We start from the raw sequence: 23,489 nt of genomic DNA on the forward strand, positions 1-23,489 counted from the left end.
GTTATGAACCCTTCTCTAAACATCTCTCCCTTCCCCCCACGACGAAAATTACACTGATTTAGCATGATTTAAGGAAGATCCAAGACTAAATAAAATGTACTTCCTCTTTTTTATCTTATACTCTATTTTTTGGGAGGCTCTAAAAAATAACTCAAAATTTGCAAAATAAGAAGAGATCATGCCAAAATTTTCGATTTTGATTTGATTTTATAATATGTTGTAGATCTATAGATGATCTATACGATGACATAAAAATTTTTAATTTTTGAATTATATATATATTTTTAAAATTAAAAATATATTTTTTGATTAAAAAATAAATAAAAAATCTAAAAAAATATAAAATCAGAAGCGTATTTAGGTGCACGTAAGCTACTCTCCAGTAAAATTTGATGTACATTTACTCAGATTTTGACGCGATCATGCGCACAGTGGCCTAGGCCTAAATTTACAAAAAATTGAGAAATAAATAGTCTTTTGATGAATGCCCAAAACCTAAAAATACATGTAGCATCCATTGTTGGTTCTACATGTATCTAAGCTGAAATTAATTTTTTAAAATATTTATATTTAAATATTATTTTGAATTTGAAAAATAATTAAAAATATATAATTAATACCAAAAATTATGAAAAATTAGTATTACGTAATACATATTTAAGAAGTATTTTATGAAAAAAATATATTTTTCTAAATTTATGGTACTTAAACAATTTTTTTAATTTAAAAATTATTAAACATATATATCAGTAAATAAATAATAAAAAAAAATTAGTATTATGTATTAGATAAATCAGATATATTTTTTGAGAAAAAAATTACCTACATTATAACAAAATTTTGCTATTTTTAAATAACTGATAAACTGACGTACTTGATAAACCTGCAGGAATGAAACCATCAAAGAAAAAGAAACCAGAGCCTGACACAAATACTCTCGAGTCGGCACCATTGGAAGTGCAACTGGAGCAACACAGACTTCAAGAAAGAAGAGGTAACTAGGTTGAAGCAGCACTTAGCTAGTGTTACCCTGACATATCTATATGCCGAAAATACCCACAGGAGGTTCGATAGCTGATGAAAAAATACTTCGTTGATTTCAAAACAGCAAAAGATAGGGTTGCTAAGAAGGCGAAGGTGGACCGTCGAGCGGCAGAGCCACCTTCCTATCAGCCAGAAAGTCAGAGGCATCCTCTTCAAATGACGAGGTACAGATCCTTACTGTCATTCAAGCGAGTCTAAATGATCAATCAATGGCAGTAGGATGAGCCTGGATGTCTCCTTGTCCAAGACATTCTCTTAGAGATATGATCGAGAGAAGCTTAGACGAGGCCACTATGCTATCCGGTCGACTCAATCAAGAAGACTACATCTATCCTCCCAATATAGCCCGACAGAGAGAGACACGAAGGATAAGCAGGAGAGAGTGGCACAAAAGATAAGCAGGCAGAGAGTGGCACGAAGGGTAAGCAGGCAGCAGCTCAATACATCAAAAAAAATAAAAGGCACCTGCAATCCCATGGAGAGTATGGAAGAGGAGTCAATTCATTCAGATTTAGAGACCAGTAGGAATAGTTTTAGTGATCATAGATCTGCTGGTCAGAGAAGAAGTAGAGGACATGAGACCACCTTTTATGAAACAGCTACAGGGTGGTCTCCAATTCATCTGTGAGTCCTAGTTTACACATGCTACACAGAATAGGGACCACAGTGCACGATTTAGCAGAGCCCGTAAGGATGCGATTACATATAGGAGACGGACTCCTCGAGGTCATTCGGAAGGACACGATGTAGCTGAAATGCCTCACACGTGAAGTGGAATCCATAGACGTATCAGGTTTCAAGTCGCATACTGGATTCTATTATCCGCAACCACAAGCAGTCTATGACCCACACGAATACGGATATGGATATGGTGCATCTGAGATATCTTCTGGTGGCTACTATCCTACGCAACCTGGAGCATCTTGCAGGTTGGATTTTGCTGCCGGTTTATTTGGATTGGCCCCTTCACAATAGTTTTATCAGCCAAAGGATACCTCTAAAACTCAGAGCTTCAGCGAGAGATCCGAAAGTGCTTATAACCTAGAGCATGTTCTTTATATGATGATCCTACAAGACTACAATCTGCTTGGTTAGAGAGATGGGCTAATGTGCCTTCTGACTATGCTAATGATCTGTATGAGAGGCATCACCACTCGACGAAATTTTAGATATCGGTATATATATTGTATTATAAATATATGTAATCGATTGTATTTTATATTTTCAACTCACTAGTTGATTTTAGGATATGTCATGTTGCTTTTTGTAGTATACAATATCTCGCTAATCATTTTATATTTTGTATCACTTTAAAACAACAAGATGCATCATTTAGGTTAAACTGGAATCATAGAAATATCAAATCATAGAAACATCAAAAAAACATTAAATTAAACTTAAAATCATTGAAAAAGTTGAAAACAATTTATTACCAATTAATTAAATTTGAAAAACTCAAAAAAACGTGTGTCGGTTCCGATCACCCTGCTTGCCGACCGGTATGAGTCCTATTACCGGTTCGGCAGACCTTGGATCAAAGTCACAGGAAAGTATTATGGATGTATTAATAGATAAGGGTGGTGGTTGACACATCTACCCTAAAGAGGCTACGATGGTAAAGCAACTTACAATTTCATCAAAATGCCATATCCAAATATTACTGAAGCATACATAAGTCCACTTAATAGAAATGAAAACCTTTAAAAAACTTACAATGATGGCTCGCCCAAATGCACCTGCACTTACATAAGCCCATGTTCCTGGAAGCATCCCCAACCAACTGCATACGAAGTCATATTTAATTTCTAAGCTACTGATAGAAGTCAAAAACTCAAGAGCATGGAAAAATCAAAATTCTTGATTCCAATCTGTTTAACCAAAAAGTAATTCGCAAAGGCAATAATCAACTAAGGTAAATTATTTAAAAGAGAAACAACCAAAACTTTTAACCTTAGTGAAATCATATAACAATGATTGATCTAATATCCTCATCATACAAGCAAGAAGAATTATAAGTTCCATTTGGGTTATATCACATTCAAACAAGGCAAAATCAACCTGTCACAAGATAGGTACATTTAGTTACACCATATGTTCATAATTACCGTAACTAGGTGAATCAATTGCACATTCGTATAGCTTTCACAAAGTGGGTGCACATTCAGATACAATGATTCACCCTTTACTCTCCATGTTTAGATAAAATTTGAAGTTTTGAACCTTATATTTCCAGAAAATTGTAGAAGGGCTGGTATATTACATTCTCCAGTCTGGTATCTCCCTCAGCAAAAGAGAATGCAATTCGAGAATTTGATCCTATGTTGGAATATACTTGCCTAATGACATACAAATGTTATTCTCCTTTAGATTAACATAAACTACTGGATGCTTGCATAACCTCAAGTGTGATGAGATGTAGAGGAACTTGTTTCCTTTCTGTAATGGTTTAAGTTTTTCTGTAGCTTTAGCATTGTTCTTCTTTTATGTCAGAAACTACCACAGAAAGAAGGGTGGGGCAGAATTAGGGTGAGGAGGGAAATACTGTGGGTTCTGCACATCTATCAAAACATATTATAAGTTGTTATATATGTCTGTTTTTTCCAAATACTTTAAACATGGCAGCCTCTCTTTTTTCTCTCATTTTCTCTATCTCTGCTATTTTATAATTCTCCGATTCTTCTCTCCAATTTGTAGCATCAGTTTGAATTTGAGTACTTAACATTTCCTTTGTCTCTAGGGTTGATAAATATAGAACCAATCAGCAGTTAGTATGACGGTAATATTAAAAATTGTCAACTGACCTGCCTAATACATAAGGCACAAACTTCACTGATGTCAAACCATATAGATAGTTTCCAAGAGAAAATGGGAGCAAAGGACTCAAACGTAGAAGTGTAACAACTCTGAATCCATTCTCTCCTATTGCCTTATCAATTGCCAAAAACTTTTTGTTTCCTTCAACCAATTTGAGAATACGCTCACGAGCAAAATATCTAGCAATAAGAAAGGCCACCGCTGCAGCCACCTAGCAAAGTCAAGAAACCATTGTGAGAATCTTTGGAAAATCACTTTTAGTTTCATTTGAGTCATCATGAAAAGCATTCTCGAAAGAAACTTACTGTCCCACTGATCGAAACGATAATGGTCCCTGTTACACTTCCAAATAAAAGTCCCGCCGACATAGTTAATGGAATTGCTGGAATTGCAAGAATCTAGAATAAGATGAGCAATTCATGTTAGTACTAGCAGGTATAGGATGCTAAGGAATAGATAAGGCAAAATGTGATCCCCCCCCCCCCCTCTTTTATCTGCTTCCATAATTCCTAAAGAAAGTTGCATAGCTATGCAGAGGAGAAGAAAGATATAAATTTAAACATTTAATAATTATAAGGCATATTAATTGACAAGACTTTGTGCAGAACTGTGAAATGCATAGAGAAAATAAGAGATGGGAAAACACAATACATAATTTCCTTCTTGTATTGAAAATAGAAGGATTAGTAGTTGCAGCCTTTCCTACACCCAAAACTACCCATTAAAATCCTTGCTCCATGATATTTCCATGATTCCATCATTTCTATTAGTCCCTTAGTGATTCATTGACCCACTGAACGATAGCTGGTAGAAACACAATTTAACCTCTAGTAGTGCAAATGGGCATAAGCAAAATTTGATTCGTCTAAGAACTCGAGAAACAAATGATGAACTACCTATTTAAACTCATAGAGAAAGGTAAACTACGTGACATGTGAATAGATGCCTGACTAGTTGTTTTAAATTCACGAAGCATCTTCTATGCACTACAGTCATTGAATAATTATAAATTTCATAACCATAAATAGATTGTTACCCCTAAAGAGTAGGGTTCTGTCAATATTATTCTACCCATATTGTCATATCAATTGCCCAAATAAAAGCCAGTGAGATGCTTTCCACTTTCCTACATCCAACTAATACAATATTGTTAATATACTGAATACTAGTGGTAAAATCACATTATTATACAACTAACTCTTCTATAATCACAAAGAAAACAACAAAATAAGCAGGAAACACAAGACAGAAGAAAGCAAGATGAACGGAAAATGGATCGTGATTTTGTGTTAAAGAGCCCACTTAGCTTGTTGGATTTGATGCATGCCCTAAAAGTCATTTGTTTTTTTTTTTTTCACATTTTGATATTGAATATTTTATGGATGTTTCTTGATCAACACACTCATATATTTTTTGGGTTTGTGCTGCAGATTAAGCCAGAAAAGAATCCATGGGTGCATTGTAAGCATGCCTGAGTACTCAGCTTTTTGCTTATCATGAGGATTAAATGATCTAAATATGTCAAATTCATTCTAAACTTTGGATCAAGTTGGCGATTGCAGTCACATGGCTGCCAAAATATCCAATGTTTAATAAGATTAGAATGATATTAGTCCTACCAAAATAGGGACTTTCAGTAGCGCATGGGTGTTTTTCATATTGAACGGCTCAACACTGTGATTCCATCTACGATATCATTGTCAAAGTCAGATTTAGATACCATATGTTTCATGCAAGTGGTCCCTTGAAGTGAGGGCAGAACTACTCTTTGCAATTTAGGATTTTATCTTTGAGGTCAAACACTTGTCCAAGAGTACAAGCCATAGTCCCACTGGTTGGAAGCTAATTGGGTCATTGAGATCAACTATGGGTGAGGACTAAGTTGTGCAACAAGGAAAGCATCTATCCAATATTGGCTAATCAGACACATAAACCTGGACCTAAGTATGGCCACATTTGCTTTATCAAATTTTATGAGATTATCAAGTTTTGATTTGAGCCAGGGTCATAATGGCCATGACTGATAATGGTTAAGGGTTAGATAGTGATCAATTATCACAGCGCCATTTCAGGACAAAAGTGGAGCAATCGAATTGTCATAAATGTTTTATATGACAGGAGAGCTTTTCACCAAGGACCAAATAATAATCATACAAGCTTTTGTAATTTATTTTTTTTATCTGGAGTTGTTCAGCAGTGTCCATGATTTCACATGCCAGACAGCATGTACCATGCCACACATATTCAATACCCGGTGTAGCACCTGTGGAGCCTTTTTATTAAAATGTTTTTAAACTAAAAGAGTTTGTTAGAATTTTTCAATATTTTTTGGTTGAAGCGCAGCGCAATGCATGTTTCGGCACACCCTGTGCCACTGGAACTTAATTCCATTGTTGTGCCCATAGCTAACCTATCTATAACCTAAAATAATCTGGATGCTTATCTCTCTTCCTATCTGACTTATCTCTCTCCCTCTTTGTCTTCACATCTCTTGGGTTTTTGTGGGATCAAACACTTGCTAGAGGGGGCTGGGCACACCCTTATAAGATTAGTGGCTGGTCCACCCTGGTGTGTACACTCCTATTCTCCTTCTAAGGGAGAAAACAGAAGAAAAAATAGGATAAGAGGGAGGGACGGGGGGAGGAGGGGAGGAGGGGCGGAGAGAGAGAGAGGAGTCATTGAAAAGGCTTGCTGATAATTTGGCAAGCTCAGGACCTTCATCATACGCATCTCAAGTAAAGATCGCCGAACCAGTACCGGTAGGCATACCGGTCAGCCACCAAACCGGTTTGGACTGGTACCGAACCGGCCAAAAAGGACACAGCGCGCGCGGCACGCTGTGGCAGATCGAACCGGACTCGGTGCCGGATCGCACCGAATCCTAGCCGAACCAGACGGAACCGGTCCGGTTCGCTCTTGTACCGGCCGGGCCCTTACGAGGCCGAAACCATTTTCTATGCCCGAACCGACCCGATCAAAAACCAAACTAGTTCAATACGGACTGGTTCAGCATTTCTTGACTCAAGGACCTATGTAATCTGACTTTTGCATGATATTATCTGCCCCTTTATTTACTGATGATTATTCAAAATGATTGATCTCTCTGTTTGTGTGCATACTCAAAGAACCATCATTGTTATTATAGGTATCACGACAAGACACTCTTCTTTAATAAGATAACTATTACTTACACCCTGAGAATAAAAATTGGGTATATCATACATGATTTTGACACTCTACTGAATGATTAGATAAGATAATCTTAAATTCTGTATCTCCTAGTCTAAAATCTGATATGTGATAAGGACATGCACATGGATCTAATAAGCAATTCAGAATATGTAAATCTCGGAGCTCTTTTTTATTTCTGGCCTGAAATCCCTATTTCCACAAATCCTTTTCTCACTACAGAAGTTATCATCTTTATGCAAGAAAAATGAGCACAATTGTTCCTAGAATATCAGCTGGGACTCAGATGAAGAAAAAAGGAAAAAACAAAGAAATTCTGAAACATTACTTCTGTTGACAAAAGGCAGCATTCATAACATACTCTTGCAAAATGCTATGTTCTTGCAGTGGACTCTGCAAGATTTCAATGCAATGTGTTGAAGTATTCCGCACAAAGTCAAATCCACCAAAGGGCGAGCTTATTTTGAAAATAAGGAAAACCACAAAAGGCTGAAACACCAACGTGGACCTAGGTACACCATGTGATTGTAGGCCTAAACAAACCCTAACAAGAATTTTATAACGTCACCCAGCTCTCTGGAACTTCTGATCTTAAGGTCTCAGAGTTGTTCTGAATGTATGGTAGTTTAATCACTAAAAATTTAATAATAGGAGTTTATGTGCTGTTAAATCTTACCTCCAATGCAGCATAAACAAGTACAAATAAGGCATATCCAGAAGGGCCATAACCTGATCACAAAGAGCATGAAAATGTTCCAGCATTAAAACCAAGACAATATTACTTATCGAAAAAAACACAAATACCATAAGTCGTACTTCTTGTTGACAGTATGATGCTGTGGTAATCAGTTAGACAAAGTAGAAGCATGTTAGACAATAACAAAAAATCGAATACTTTTTCACTGGACATGCATCTTAAGCAGTCCCATAATGATTATCTGATCATGATTATCATTTTTTATTAGATTCTAAGTGGCCTCGTTCGTAACAACTTATATGTTACAGGAATCACCCTTATGATCACTCTTGGGTAATTTTTGAGTTCACGACGACTTAAAGTGATTCTTAGATGGGCAGTACCGGATATAAATTTTTTCCGTTGATGGAAATTCGTCCATAGGCACTTCGCCGGCTCACCCTCAAATTGGAACCATCTAAAAAAACTCAAGTTTCAGAATGAACCCATTATATAATAGAGCCACCAACTTCCGCCAGAATCACGCCCAAGGCCTTAGAACTTCCAAAGATGACATCCAAAACCACGAAATTCGACCAAAACCACGACAAAAACACGAAGTTCTTAATTCGAAACTTTCACAGAACCACCGAATTGGATCAAAATAGCTTCACAAAAACCACCTTGAGAACAAAGAAAAAGAAAAGGAGATGGAGGGAGTAAGTGACCTTCGATGAAATCCGAGAACTGGGTGAGAAAGGCATTGATCTGGTCTTTGTAGACGTACCCCACCGTACCGAACCCTCCAATGACCCCAACTAGCAGAAGCCCCGCGAGAAGCGTGCCCTTCACGGCCGTCTCTCCTCCCAACGCCCCGTCCCCGTCATCCGAGACGGACCCATCGTCCCTCCCCCTCCGGCCGTCAAACTTGAGGTTCTGGGGGACGTTGGAGGCCTTGCGGAGAGTGGCCTTCTTCGTCTCCCGGAGGGAGGAGAGGGGCCGGAAGGCTTGCGAGCGGCGGGGGCGAAGTGAGGAGAAGGGAGAAGAGGAGGAGGGGAAGTGGTGGGGGGAGAGGAGAAGGGAGGAGCGGGAGAGGGTGGAGAGGCATGGCCTCGTCGGGTGCATCATAAGAGGATATAGTGGCAGCTCATAGGCTTGGACTAGGAAAGAGCGGGTGGAGAGAGGAGGGGTGGGAAGGGGAAGGGGAGGATGGGCTAGTGTTGAGGTTAGCCTGGTGATTGGAAAGGCAATGGGAGAACATGGTTTGTCCACGTGGCATCACTTGATCAGGATGTGATACTTTGTTATATGGGTGAAAGACAATGAATAACAGTTTTGAGGTTGGCCTTGCATCGCCTGGTCAAAAATTTATTATTGTTATGCTCATGGCTGGTAAATTTTTATTTTAAAAAACTTAAAATAGATTTATTTTATATTTTTCAAAATTGTTTGGGCTGAGAAGAAAAGAACTAAAATTATATAGCACAAACACTAGAAAAAATGATATAGGACGGACTTCTTATTTTACAACGTTTTCTCTAATACCCATCTTAAAGAAGAAATCTAAAAGTCAAAAAAATCCTCTTACTAAAGAAACCGTCAATTCCGTAATTAAAAATAAAATGTTGTATCCTTTTTTTTTCTTATTTTCGGAACGTATTTTTTACCATCACATACAACATAATCAGATGATACACACTAAGCAAATTAGTCATCTAGCAAATCAATATACACCTCTAGATAAATCGATATACAATTTTCAGCATATGGTGTTCGCATGTATATAGTATGATGACCCAAAGATTGATTTAAAGATTGATTTTGATGATCACAAAACCTTGAAGTATAAATACTAATGTTTGTGTTGCAAGAAGAAAGATAATTTGTTTTGCAAGGAACATAGCAAATTGGAAAAATACAAGAAGGCCTCAAAAGCTCTCAAGAAGAGTTGGAAGAAAGCCACACTTCATTGGCCTTAGTATCAAGCTTAAAGTATTCAAGCTGGAGAAGCAAATTCTAAAAGAAAAATTTAAAAGAATTGTCCTCGAGTCGACTCCTGGACATTAAGAGTCGACTCCGACTGAGAACAGATAGCTGGACAGAAAGATTCATCTCAGAACCTGTCAACGAGTCGACTCCGGAAGAATTCGAGTCGACTCCAATGCTTGCCGAGTCGACTCCAGGGTAGTACGAGTCGACTCCAGGGAGTAACAGACAGAAACACAGAGAAGCTATTTTGGACTCTGAGAGCCGAGTCGACTCCCGAAGAACTCGAGTCGACTCCGATGATTGGCAGGTCGACTCCTAAGGAAGCGAGAGTCGACTCCCAGAGAAATACAAGGCAAAAAGTCAAAGAGCCAATTTCGGACACTGAGAGCCGAGTCGACTCCCGCAAAATCCGAGTCGACTCCGAGGCAGCGCAACCCCAAAGATAGAAGACGGTATTTTCGTCTCTGAGAGGCGAGTCGACTCCAAGACAGTTCGAGTCGACTCCAAGGCAGCGCAACCCCAAAAGATAGAAGACTGTTTTTCGGATACTGAGAGCCGAGTCGACTCCGAGACAGTTCGAGTCGACTCCAAGACGGCACAAGTCAATAGACAGAAGATCGGGAGTTCGGGCTCTGAGTGCCGAGTCGACTCCCAGAATATCCGAGTCGACTCGAGTGAGCAAATTTGAAAGCAACTTCTCTGAATTCCTTAGAACGAGTCGTCTCCAAAAGTGCCAGGTCAGCTCCAGACATTGGGGAGTCGACTCCAGGTTCAGTCGAGTCGACTCCAAGTCAAGACAGCACTTTAATTCAAATCCAGAACAGTTGCCGAGTCGTCTCCAGAAAAGCATGAGTCGACTCCTGCAACAGGCGAGTCGACTCCAGATCGCGCGAGTCGACTCCGATCCCAACGGAAATATTGTCAGGAGTTTCAGAATGTGCACAACGGCTCTATTTTTGTCTCTAACGGCTAGATTTTTGTTTCCACGACATCTAAAGCTATAAAATCAAGAGGAGGGCTAGGGGAGAGGAAATGGAAGTGGGAGAAAACACTTAGGAAAGAGATCTCAAAGAAAAAATCTCCCAAAAGCACAAAAGGGCCATACAAAGCAAAATAGAGAGAAGAAGAGCATCCGAGTGAATCCCAAAGCTTCCTCTCCAACTGTGTGCTGCCTCAGTGATCCTCTACCTCGTGCGAAATCAAAAGAGGGTCAAGTAAAGAAGAAGCCGAGTTTCCTCATCTACACAACTTGTTTGAGGGCTTCTCTTTACTCTATTTGTTTATATTGTTATATTTGCTTGTTTAAGAAGCTTTGATTTGTTTTAAATTCTTGTTCTAATATCTTGTAACTTGATTCAATCAAGGGATTGAATCAAGGGGTTAAGGTTTGTTGGTGAGCCAAAAGAAAAACCAACGTTGTAAGGTTGTGGTTGGTGAGCCTTTGGAAAAACCAACTGGGTTAATTGTGAACTCGGAAAACAATCGTTGTAAGGTTGTAGTTGGTGAGCCTTTGGAAAAACCAACTGGGTTTGATTGTGAACCCGGAAAAACAATCGGTTGGTTCTAGTCGGTGAGCCAGTAAAAACCGACCGAGTTCGTTGTAATCTCGCAAAACAACAAGTTGGGTTGTGAGCTTGTAAAACAACCGGCTGTAATCTGAAGGATTATAGTGAAATTTCCAAGAGGTCTTGGGGAGTGGATGTAGGTGCTGGGGTGCACCGAACCACTATATGTTTGTTGTGTTTGTGATGCTTTTTGTCGTTATCTAACTTGCTCACTTACTTACTTAGATAAATTGCTTGCTTAACTCTTATCCGCGCATTCTTTAGTTGCAAGCATATTCAATTTACTTAATCAAGTCTCATTCAATAAATCAAACTGTTGCTAAGGTTAAATTCCACTGTGCATCTATACAACTTAGCATAATTAATTGAAAAGTTTTAGAAGTAGTATAAAAGTTTTAAAAGACCCAATTCACCCCCCCTCTTGGGTTGTATCTACTGGGCAACAAGTGGTATCAGAGCAGGTGCTCAAATATTATTTGTAGTCTTAACCGACTAGAGCCAAAGATCATGACAACCCCACATAACGTATTATTTGCTGAGGGACTTTCCACAAACAGACCTCCACTATTTAATGGATCTAACTATATTCAATGGAAAGCTAGAATGAAAATCTTTACTCAATCACAAAACTATGAGTTATGGAATGTCATAACAAATGGCCTACACACACCCACGAAATTGATTGAAAGTATGTTCGATAAAAATTTGGCTGAACTAAATGCTAAGGCTATGAACCTTCTCTACTGTGCATTTAATAAAAATATTTTCAACCAAATCTGTATATGTTCATCTGCCAAACAAATATGGGATTTCTCTTGAAGCAACTTATGATATTTCCGAGGAACCCCATGTTAGATTACTTGAGGATAATTGCAAGACTAACATTGAGCATGCAGGAAACACTCTAAATCAGGAAGAAAGAACAACAAATAAAGAATTTGGTGATGAAAACAAGGATTCATTCCCAAACACCGAAGGATTCAAAAGCTTCCTAAAGACAAAGAAGAAGAGGAAGCAAGAAGAAAGGAAGAAAGAGATGAAAAGGAAGAAAGCCTTGACCAAGAAAGAGTCAAGCAAGAAAATAAAAGTTAGGAGCAACAATGATGATATTAGCTCCAAGGAACTACTAGAGGTAACTAACTTGTGCTTTATGGCACAAGAAGACAAGGTAAAATCTGAATCTACTCTTACATCAAATGATTTTCAAGAAGAATTCTCTTATGATGAATTATTAAATGCTTTTCATGATTTATATGGTGAATGTAGAAAATTAGCTGTGAAGAATAAAAATTTTAAGAAACTAACTCAAAAAATTTCAAAAGAAAGAAATTCTAGTGATGAAATACAAGAAAAACTAAATTCTGAAAATGAAAGCTTAAGGTTAAATTCAGAACAATTGATTCAGAAAAATCAGAATTTAATTAAAGAAAATCAAAACTTAAGTTAAGAAATCAACCAATTAAAATCTTTTATTAACAAATTCACTGTAAGTTCAGAAAGATTAAAAATGATGTTTGAAAACCAACATGCTGTTAGATGTATGCCCTAGAAGCCAATTTTGGCTGACACATTATTAATTCTAAGACATAATTTGTACTTGACTTTATTATTATTGAATAAATGAAAGGCATTTTTTTCATTCATATTATTATTGTGTCTATGAATCGTCCAAGGAATTAATAAGATGATGATGCATATTCTCAAGAGTTGAGAATTTGAGCCATGTATCATTAGTGATGAATTTCTGAACGCTCCTGATCGATGGATCATCACGAGGACGGTGATCGATCCGATGAGATCAGTGCACAGATTACTTTTCTTATGGATGGACGAGACTCGAGTCCACAGTGTGGCGACACTGAAGTAATAGTGCAGGTGCTTGTTAAGAACAAGGGTACTGAGCGTGACCAATACAAGAAGTCACTTGGATGTCTATCCACTCGTCAGTGACTTGCTTGATGTTGCAGTAGTGTGACTGGTCCTTTGACCTGCGGTGCTTCGACTACTCACAGTGAGGTTATTGTAGTTTGACTGCACACATACATGGTCTCTAGCCATATGGGTCCATGCAGTGTAGATTGGCTGCAGTAAGTTCACTGTAGGAGTAGGGTATGCACCTATAAGGAATCTATCGACCTTGATAGATAAGGAGAGATCCTATGTGATTTATAAGACTGAGTTCGTAAGACCTCGGCCGGGGCAGTATGCACAGTGGAGAAAGAGTTTTCCACTCTCGAACTTAAGTCGAATAAATTTTCACATATGACAGACGATGGGGTTTGACGAGTTGTCCATGACCTCCATCCTGTAGGGATCCACGATAGTAGGACTGTATCACACGATAACTGCACCTAGAGGTTCATCATTCTATTCTACTGGGTAGCCACTACATGCTGCTAGGTGTCACTGGTGGATGGTGGGACTCACAGGGATTATCTCGATGATCGATAAAACCCTAAAGAGTAGAGTTGGAATCATTCCAATCCATTGAAAGGAGTTTTCAATGATATTGTGATAGAGATCATAATATATCTCACTACCAGTCAGAGTAGAACCTATGGGGTCACACACACTAGAAGTATTGACCGATCCGATGGTTGAATCGTGATTAGGAATCACTAGTAATCAATTCGATTGATATTCAGTTGAAGAAGGAACAAAGGGAATTGATTAATTGGACTTAAACACAAATCCTACTTTGAGTAGGATTCCTAGAGTCCTAATTGGATTAGGACTGGAAATCCTAGTTGGAGTAGGACTGGAATTCCTACTTGAAATAGGATTCCTATAATCCTAATTAGATTAGGAGTTTTGAATTAAGTTTGGATTCCTACTTGGAGTAGGATTCCTAGAGTCCTAATCGGATTAGGACTCCGAATTCAAATTAAAGTCCTAATTGGATTAGGACTAGAATTAAACAAATCCTTAAGTCCTAATTAATTATTAATCTAATGAACCAACATGACTCCTAATTGGATTAGGATTGAAGAGTTCAATTGAGTCATGGTTCATTCAAGTTCTAATTGGATTAGGACTAGCATAGATTGAACCCGATTGATTCATGATTTGGTTAATCCTAATTAGATTAGGACTAAACCATGAGAAGGGCACCCAATCCTCATTGGAAGAGGATTAGGTTAACCAAGTGAGAGGGGCATGAGCCCCTCTCCTCTTGATTGGTGCGGGATGAAGAGAGAAGGGGGCCGGCGCCCCCTCTTAAGGAATCTAGTCTAGGGCTCCTAAATTGTAGGAGCCCTAGATGGCTATAAAAAGGGGAGGGATCATGGGCTGACGCCCTAAGGTGCTTCCTCTCCTCTCTTCAGCCGTCATCACCCCCTCTCCTCCCTTGGTTCGGCTGCAAGCAAAGGAAGAACAACTCCAAGTGTTGGCGGCCTCCTCCCCTTCCCTTCCTTCATCCAACGCAAGGAAGAAAAGAAGGCTGCGTGGGGATTCTTCTTCTTCCTCTTCTTCATCCTTCTTCTTCCTCCTCTCAAGTACATTCAAGAGTTGAAAGAAAGAGAGGAGATCAGCCATCAAAAGAAGTCTTTGCAAGGGAGCTAGCACCCCGGAAAGACGAGAGAGCTTTGATCGGATCTCTGCTTCGTGTGGATACCTGTAGAGGCCGGACACTTGAACGGCTTCAAGCGAACCCTCTTCCTAAAACCACGAACTCAGATTTGCGGTGATCATCTACCCGCACAAGGTGAAGATCTGATCTTCTTAAAGTTTGTTGCCCAGATAGACAACCCAAGAGGGGGGGTGAATTGGGTTTTAAAATAATTTTAACTATTAAAGCGTTTGTGGGTGACTAATTAATGCTTTTTACAAGATGATTAATTAGTTGCTGTGATGTGTATGAAATGAGAGTAATGGTAAGAGACAAGCAATCACAAACACAAAGCTTTTATAGTGGTTCGGAGCTAACCCTTGCTCCTACGTCCACTCCCCAAGTCTTTCTTGGGAATTCACTATAACCCCTTGGATTACAGCCGGTTGTTTTCCAAGCTCACAACCAAACTTGTTGTTTTACGAGCTCACAACGAACTCGGTCGGTTTTTCCAGGCTCACCGACTAGAACCAACCCCGATTGTTTTCTCGGGATCACAATCGAACCCTTACACGTTGGTTTTACACTCGGCTCACCAACCAACCTCAATACTCTTGATTCAATGCCCCGATTGAACCAAGCAAAGACAAAGTTGTAGATAAAAGAGACAAACAGAAAAATACAGCTTCTCAAAAGCAGATAAATGGCAATATGAACAATAACGAAGTTAAGAGCCCTCAAACGCTTTTAAGTTGGAGAAGAGGAAGGGCTTCTTGAACTTCGGGTCTCCTCTTGAATGTGTAGTCGACTTGAATGCAGGAGAAGACTCTTTCAATGTTGGGAAGAAGTAGGTGGATGTAGTTAATGCTGCTCTTCCCTCTTTTTCGTTGAAGAACAAGTTGCAGAGATTGAAAGCTTGATTACTTGGAGTGGAATGGTTGTTCTCTTCCTTGCTACAGTCTTCTGTGGCTATTTAAACCAACCCCCACGGAAACTAGCCGTTAGAGAGCTTTTTCTGCCCGTTCTTCACACTCTGCGCAGCCTGACAATGTGTCCGTTGGTGGGTTAGAGTCGACTCGCGTGATCAGGAGTCGACTCGGCTGTAGCGGGAGTCGACTCAAGCTTTTCCGGAGTCGACTCGGCAACTGTTCCAAATTTGAATTAAAGTTGCCTTCACAACTGGGAGTCGACTCGTCTTGACCTGGAGTCGACTCGCCAACTTCTGGAGCTGACTTGGCAATTTCGGAGTCGGCTCATCCACTGAAATTCGTGGATCCAATTTTGAATTTGATCCACTCGAGTCGACTCGACAATCCTGGGAGTCGACTCGAATCTCAGAGCCCGAACTCCCGATTCTCTGTCTTTTGGCTCGTCCAGTCTTGGAGTCGACTCGAACTTTCTCGGAGTCGACTCGGCTCTCAGTTTCCGAAACTTGGTCTTCTGTCTTTTTGATGTAAAGCTGTCTTGGAGTCGACTCGAGCTGTCTGGGAGTCGACTCGAATCTCAGAGGCAGTAACATGATCTTCTGTCTGTTAATGGTCGCGGAGTCTTGGAGTCGACTCGCATATTGCGGGAGTCGACTCGAATCTCAGAGTCCGAAAATTGCTCTCTGACTTTTTTTTGTGTTCCTCTGAGAGTCGACTCTCACCTTCTTTGGAGTCGACTTGCCATCCATCGGAGTCGACTCGCGTTTCACTGGAGTCGACTCGAATCTCAGACCCGAAAACTGCTCTCTGACTTTTTCTTTGTGTTCCTCTTGGAGTCGACTCTTGCTATCCTGGAGTCGACTCTTGCTATCCTGGAGTCGACTCGGTGAACATCGGAGTCGACTCGCGCACTTTGGGAGTCGACTCGTTGACAGGTTCTGAGTTGAAGCTTTCTGTTCTTCTGTCTGTTCTCAGTCGGAGTCGACTCGTACTGATCTGGAGTCGACTCGAGCCCGTGCCAGTGAACTTGATACGCTTGGAGTCGACTCGTGATACTCAGGAGTCGACTCGAGTCTCAGACTTTGGTTCAGGCTGACTTCTTAACTTATCCAAAATACTATGAACCAAGTCTAGAGACACGTAGACAGGATTTTCACTGAAACACTTAATTGAATTCATTAGTAAACAAGAATTATACTCAAATGCTTTGAGCTCATCAAAATCAAATGGGGTTTTAATCAATCACTCCACAATCTCCCCCTTTTTGATGATGACAAAACATTGAGTATATGTAAAGTGAATTGCACAATAAACAATGAAATAAAATCCATAAATGAATTCAAATGTCTGGTAATTCAATTTATCCAAGCTTGAAAGGAGTGAAACAATAAATTTCGGAGTTAATGCTCCCCCTTTCATTTGGAATTATATAAGCCTTCATATCATGCAATCAATTGTTTGGCTTATATATATTTAATAATTTAGCTTGCTTAAAATTCAGATTCTCCCCCTCAACATATGCATTCTACTATGTTTTGATTCTCTGAATTTTCTTTTAATGCTTTGAAGTTTATGAACTGAAATTTTTAGTTTTTAGAGGGAAAATCTGTCAATTTGTTCTTGAGTAGGATTCAGCTAATCTCCGAATATCCCTTGAATAGATTCTGGAGATTACTCCATTAGGAGCCCCAAAAGAGAGATAATGAGCCTCGAGGTACCGAATCCACTAAAAACAAATTTGTGTGTTTTAAGAGTTTATCTTTTTATTGATTTCCATTGATTTCTTTTACATATTTTATGCATATTTCTTCCCTTTTACATATTTTATATATATTTCTCCCCCTTTTTGTCATCATATCAAAAAGGAGGTAATCAAAACACACAATCAAATATAAATCAAAAGGCACAGGATTGAAGAAAAATGCGGCTACTCATTGTATTAATTTGTATGTAAGTACATTTCAGAATACAATAAGTAACGTAAAGTAATACATGTCAAAGCAAAATACAAAAAGTAGCTACGGTCTCCTCGAGGATGTGGCTCCTCCTCTCGAGGATGTGGCTCCTCCTCTCAATCTGTTCTCCTCCATGAGGAGGGTGACCGCATCTGTAAGATGCCCGAGCTGAGTGATGATGGATGAGGTGGCCCTGCTGTGTGTAGTGGAGAGCTCAGTCACCGACGTCTGAAGTGTATCCAGCTTGTCGATGAGCACATTCGACAAGCGCTCGGCCCCCTGGGTGGTGGTGCTCATGTCCTGTCGGATGTTATCGCGCATCTTCCGAGTGGTGCTCGAGACTTCGCTCATGCTATAGAACTGGGCTTGGACCAGGAACCGCACATTGTCGATCTCTTCCCGCACATGGGCCGTCATGTCAGTTACGGCTGTCAAGGAAGGGACCAACGCTGCGAAGGTGCAGGAGTGGGAGCAGGCACTGAACCTCGGAGCTCCTGGAGCAGATCTCAGACTATCTCCTGCCGCGGCTCCCGGAGCTGCTCAGACGAGATCCGGACCTCCATAGGCTGAGTGGGTGGAGCTGAGGAGGAGGGTCCGGCGGAGGTGGTAGGAGCAGGAGGAGTGGATGGAAGGTTTGGGTAGTCTGAATCGGGCTCAGGACTGGGGGAAGGTCTGGTGGTCTGTGAGGTGAGGGACGACTTCCTAACCCAGATCCCCTCTCTCTTCCGAAACCCCATCCTGTGTAGAGTCCCTGTACGCGTGCGATCAGTCCATCGCAATGCGCGAAAGGGCTCCCCCTCAGGAATGGGAATCTCGTATCCCTAAACAGAAGGGTGAATATCATGCCGTATGGGAGGGTGAGCCTAGGTCTATCTAGGGGCTCACACATATACCTATAGATGAGTTTGGGAAAGTTGATCGGGGTGTCCTGAAGAATATAAAACATAAGAGCTAGGTCTCTCTCATTTACAAAATCAAATCTCCCCGTCTTAGGAAAGATGGACCTAGACAGTATACTCAAAAGGATTCTCACCTCAATCGGAAGTGAGCTAGCAGAAACCTCGTCTAGAGGTGACTGGGGTGGATGCCCTAGAACGGCCGTAAGGGCCTCAACCCTGTCCTCAGGGTGTGTGGGAGCCACCCCTACTAATGGAAGGTGGAGGATGTGGGCAATAAGATCCTCCGTAACAAACAGAGGGACACCGGCTACTGTGCCCTCGATACCCCCATCTCTCCGATGGACGGTACCATAGAACTCTCTAACAAGGCCAGGGTAAGTGGGGAGATCTAAAGTGAGGAAGTACTCTAATCCCTGTGTCCTAAGCCTATCACCTATGGTGAACCCTTCCCGGGAGAGATAGTCGAAGTCGACATATCTCCCGGTGGTGACGGCCTTTCCGGCCAATGGCCTCGCGGGAACCGCCCTAGGCGGGGAACGAGCCGGAGGTGGTTGCCTCGCGGGATCGTGCCGCGCCTTGGAGCGCCGCTCGGGACCGGCCTCGGGTCGGGACCTCTTCCGGACAACGGTCTTACGCGGCATTATGACCTAGACGGAATGAAAAACCTAAAGGACGGAGAAAGGTCGACGGAGGAGGCTTGGGACCGACCGGGGGCGACCTAGGAAGGGATGAAAAAACCGAAGAACCGGTGAAAGATCGACGGAAAAGGGGTTGGAGACGATCGGGGACGACCTAGGAGTCGGCTCTAGGGCTTTTGAACAGTGGCGGCTTGAGAGAAAAGTGTTTTCGAAACGACAAATCTAGGGTTAAAAAGTCGGATCCCGACTGCAAGTCGACTCTACTGAGTCGCGAGTCGAGTCGACTCCAAAATATGCGCGAGTCGACTCTCCTTATGCGCCTGTAGACTTCGAGTCGACTTCCGACTATATGCGAGTCGACTCCCTCTCTGCTGCCATCTTTGCGAGTCGACTCCCGCTGTTGGCGGAGGCCTGAGGGGCCGAGTCAACGTTGGCGGAGGCCTGGAGGGCCGAGTCAGTCCCGCCGCCTGCCAACGTGGATACGCTGGAGGAGTAGGGTGGGTTATACCACTAGGGGGTCCCTGAACCCACTGGCGAGGCCCTGTCGGAATCCGGAGTTGGGCGAGGCTTGGTCGGAGTCGACTCGTGGCGCTATGGGCCCCTGCGCTAGTTTAAGGAAATAAAGTTGCGCCTTCACTAACACCTGCGGGTTGTGGTGTAATGGTAGCGCTTGATCCTGACCATTGGTATCAGAGCCATAGGTCTCGAGTTCGAAACCCAGGCATCACGTTGGGGGGGGGATTGTTGACGGAGGCCTGAGGGGCCGAGTCAACGTTGGCGGAGGCCTGGAGGGCCGAGTCAGTCCCGCCGCCTGCCAACGTGGATACGCTGGAGGAGTAGGGTGGGTTATACCACTAGGGGGTCCCTGAACCCACTGGCGAGGCCCTGTCGGAGTCCGGAGTTGGGCAAGGCTTGGTCGGAGTCGACTCGTGGCGCTATGGGCCCCTGCGCTAGTTTAAGGAAATAAAGTTGCGCCTTCACTAACACCTGCGGGTTGTGGTGTAATGGTAGCGCTTGATCCTGACAATTGGTATCAGACCAATTGAGGATGATAGTGTTATTTTGATGATTAACAAGTAATTATCTAGAGCATGCTATAAGTTAAATTGATACTTCATTTATAAGTTCATTACTCTCAGTACATTTGTTTAATTGAAAATATATATATGGTCTTGTTCATTTGGATGAATCTAACCTTGAGAATGCAGCAAAGTGTGGATTGAGTCGACCCATAGGTTGATTGGGTCGACCCCGGCACATCTAGGAATCATCTGGCACACTCCTGCAAAAACAGCACAAATGAACAGTGAGTTGGGTCGACCCAAGGTAAGCATGAGTCGACCCAACCTCCAAAGAACCTCAAAACGCAAAGGAAGAATGCTCTCTAGATTCACTGAGAGGGTCGACCCACACAGTGGTTGAGTCGACCCAAGCTTGAGTCGACCCAAACTCTGAGAGGGTCGACCCAAAGGGCAAGACAGAAAGACAGACAGAAAACGGTTCTCTGGAATTACTGAGAGGGTCGACCCAAGAAGAATTTGAGTCGACCCAAGTGAACTTTGAGTCGACCCAAAGAATGGTTGGGTCGACCCATGGGAAGAAAGGCTGAAATTGAAGTTTCTGTGGTTTCTGAGAGGGTCGACCCAAGGAATGTTTGAGTCGACCCAAGTGAAGGTTGGGTCGACCCAAGGACAGGTTGAGCCGACCCAAACACGGGCTGAACATAACGGCTAGTTGTGCAGAAATGCTTTTTGGACTCCCAACGGCTATAAACGGCTAGTTTCTTCAATCCAACGGTCAGAAAGGACTATTTGGAGGTTGGAGAAGTATTTAAGAGGGAGTATTCATTAGAGGAAGTAAGCTTTTGGGAAAATACATTAAGTGCATTCAAGAGAGAACCCTAGCAAGGCAAGCTTCATCCAAGTGCTTCATTCAAGAATCAAAGAAAGGGATTGAGCAGATTCAAAGAGGCATCAAGAGCTCCATCCTTCCTTGAAGAGTGAAGCATCCTTGACAAAGAAGAGCAAAGTCACTTCAAAGCGATAAATACTCTCTAACTCTTCTTTGTAGTTTATATTGTTTTATATGCTCATTTAGGAGTTTGAATCTTTTCTTTTTATTTGTTAAACACTTTGTAAAGGTTCGTTGGTGAGCCCGTAAAACCAACAAAGGTTCGTTGGTAAGCCCGTAAAACCAACATAAGTTTTTTGGTGAGCCCGCAAAACCAAAGTGTAAAGGTTCGTTGGTGAGCCCGTAAAACCAACAAAGGTTTTTGGTGAACCCGAAAAACCAAAGTATATAGGTTCGTTGGTGAGCCCGTAAAACCAACAAAGGTTTTTGGATTGTGAGCCCGAAAAACAATCCAACTGTAATCCGCGAGATTATAGTAAATTCCCAAGGGGTCGCTTGGGGAGTGGACGTAGGTGCTAAGGAGAGCACCGAACCACTATATATTGTTGTGTTTGTGTTGTGCTTGTGTTTACATTTATTCTTGCATTATCCTCTATCCTTGCACTAGTTTAACTCATTCAAATAGCTTAAGAAAGCATCTACCGCACTTAATTAAGAAAACTTTTAAAGCACCAAAATTTAGAAGAAACCAATTCACCCCACCCCCCCTCTTGGATTGTCACCTTGGGCAACAAGTGGTATCAGAGCAAGGTGCTCTAATAGTACCCATTGATCTCACAATCAAGAGTTAAAGATCATGACAACCCAAGTGGGATGTTCTGTAGGAGAGGGACAATTAATTGATAGACCACCTCTATTTAATGGCACAAACTACACTTATTGGAAAGCTAGAATGAGGATATTCATTCAAGCTTCAAACTATGAATTATGGTATATCATTACTAGAGGCCCTCACTCACTCTCTCACACTATTAATGAAAAAGACTTAGCACAATTGAATGCTAATGCTATGAACATACTATATTGTGCTATCCATGAAACTGAATTTAATAAAATCTCTGCATGCTTATCTGCTAAGGAAATCTGGGATACTTTAGAAAATATTTATGACAATATTCAGATTAGCTCACATGTGCTTCAATTACATACTAACAGTGAGCCTGCAGAAAACGATGTTGAATCTCCCAATCCGGAAGAAAGAACAACAAATGAAGAATTCGGTGATGAAAACAAGGATCCATACCCAAACACCGAAAAATTCAAAAGCTTCCTAAAGACAAAGAAGAAGAGGAAGCAAGAAGAAAGGAAGAAAGAGATAAAAAGCAAGAAAGCCTTGACCAAGGAAGAGTCAAGCAAGAAAATGAAAGTGAGGAGCAATAATAATGATACTAGCTCCAAAGAACTACAAGAGGTAACTAACTTATGCTTTATGGCACAAGAAGATAAGGTAAAATCTGAATCTGATTTCACACCTAATGAATTTCAGGAAGAATTCTCTTATGATGAACTATTAAATGCTTTTCATGATTTGTATGGTGAATGTAGAAAATTAGCTACGAAAAATAAAAATCTTAAAAAGATAAATCTGGAAATGTCAGAAGAAAGAAATTCTTCCGCTAAAATGAGAGACAAATTAAACTCTGAGAATGAACGCTTAAGATTAAATTCGGAAGAATTGATTCTAAAAAATCAGAATTTAATTAAAGAAAATCAAAACTTAAGTGAAGAAGTTAACCAATTGAAATCTTTTATTAACAAATTCACTGTATGTTTAGAAAGATTAAAAACGATGTTTGAAAGCCAACATGCTGTTTTTGATAAATCAAGACTTGGTTGGATTCCTTTGCTCAATAATAAACCCCTAAAGAAAAAGGTTATCAATTCGCCAAGCAAACCATCAAATAAGATAACTTATTTCAAACATAAAAAGATTGGGCATAAAAACTTTACCTATGGTTCAAATACGAATAAATCAAATGGTAAAGTTATTGCAATTAAACAGATTTGGATTCCAAAAGGAACCATATGCACTAACCCTCAAGGACCCGAGCAAGCTTGGGTACCCAAAATGAAAATATGAGGGTATAGATGTAAGTGTGCCAAGCTACCCATGGAACAAATGAAATTTTCATACAAATGGGTGCTTTGACACATAATTAAAGATAAGTCTCAATTTATTCATTAGATCTAGTATAAGATTTAACATTCTACATCGTGTATCAAAATTATCCTTTTATGAAATTACGATACTCTCTGCATCAAAGTTTTTAAATGCCTCATATGTTAAATCTTATCTCAACGATTTTAGCATGAAACTTTCTAGTGCTTGCATCATG

General features: G+C 40.8%; 1 protein-coding gene across 4 annotated transcripts in view; it reads right to left on the reverse strand.

The window, feature by feature from the left end:
- LOC103699036 (uncharacterized) overlaps positions 1 to 8,935 on the reverse strand; it is a 59,966-nt gene extending 51,031 nt beyond the window's left edge. For 3 of the 4 annotated variants that reach the window (XM_088706873.1, XM_088706875.2, XM_088706874.2), the window contains exons 1-5: positions 8,452 to 8,935; positions 7,724 to 7,776; positions 4,164 to 4,256; positions 3,846 to 4,069; positions 2,758 to 2,824 (exon numbers count right to left, since the gene is read on the reverse strand). In XM_088706873.1, coding sequence (XP_088562999.1) covers positions 2,758 to 2,824; positions 3,846 to 4,069; positions 4,164 to 4,256; positions 7,724 to 7,776; positions 8,452 to 8,851 — 837 coding nt within the window. In that variant the 5' untranslated portion in view covers positions 8,852 to 8,935. The remainder of the gene's footprint in view (positions 1 to 2,757; positions 2,825 to 3,845; positions 4,070 to 4,163; positions 4,257 to 7,723; positions 7,777 to 8,451) is intronic. The other variant, XM_039120126.3, reaches the window with a different exon arrangement.
- Between the last annotated feature and the right edge of the window lie 14,554 nt (positions 8,936 to 23,489).

This window comes from Phoenix dactylifera, chromosome 11 (genome assembly GCF_051530095.1).
Source record: "Phoenix dactylifera cultivar Ajwa chromosome 11, Ajwa_hap1_PhDact_Kaust_v1.1, whole genome shotgun sequence".
In the NCBI taxonomy this organism is placed as follows: domain Eukaryota; kingdom Viridiplantae; phylum Streptophyta; class Magnoliopsida; order Arecales; family Arecaceae; genus Phoenix; species Phoenix dactylifera.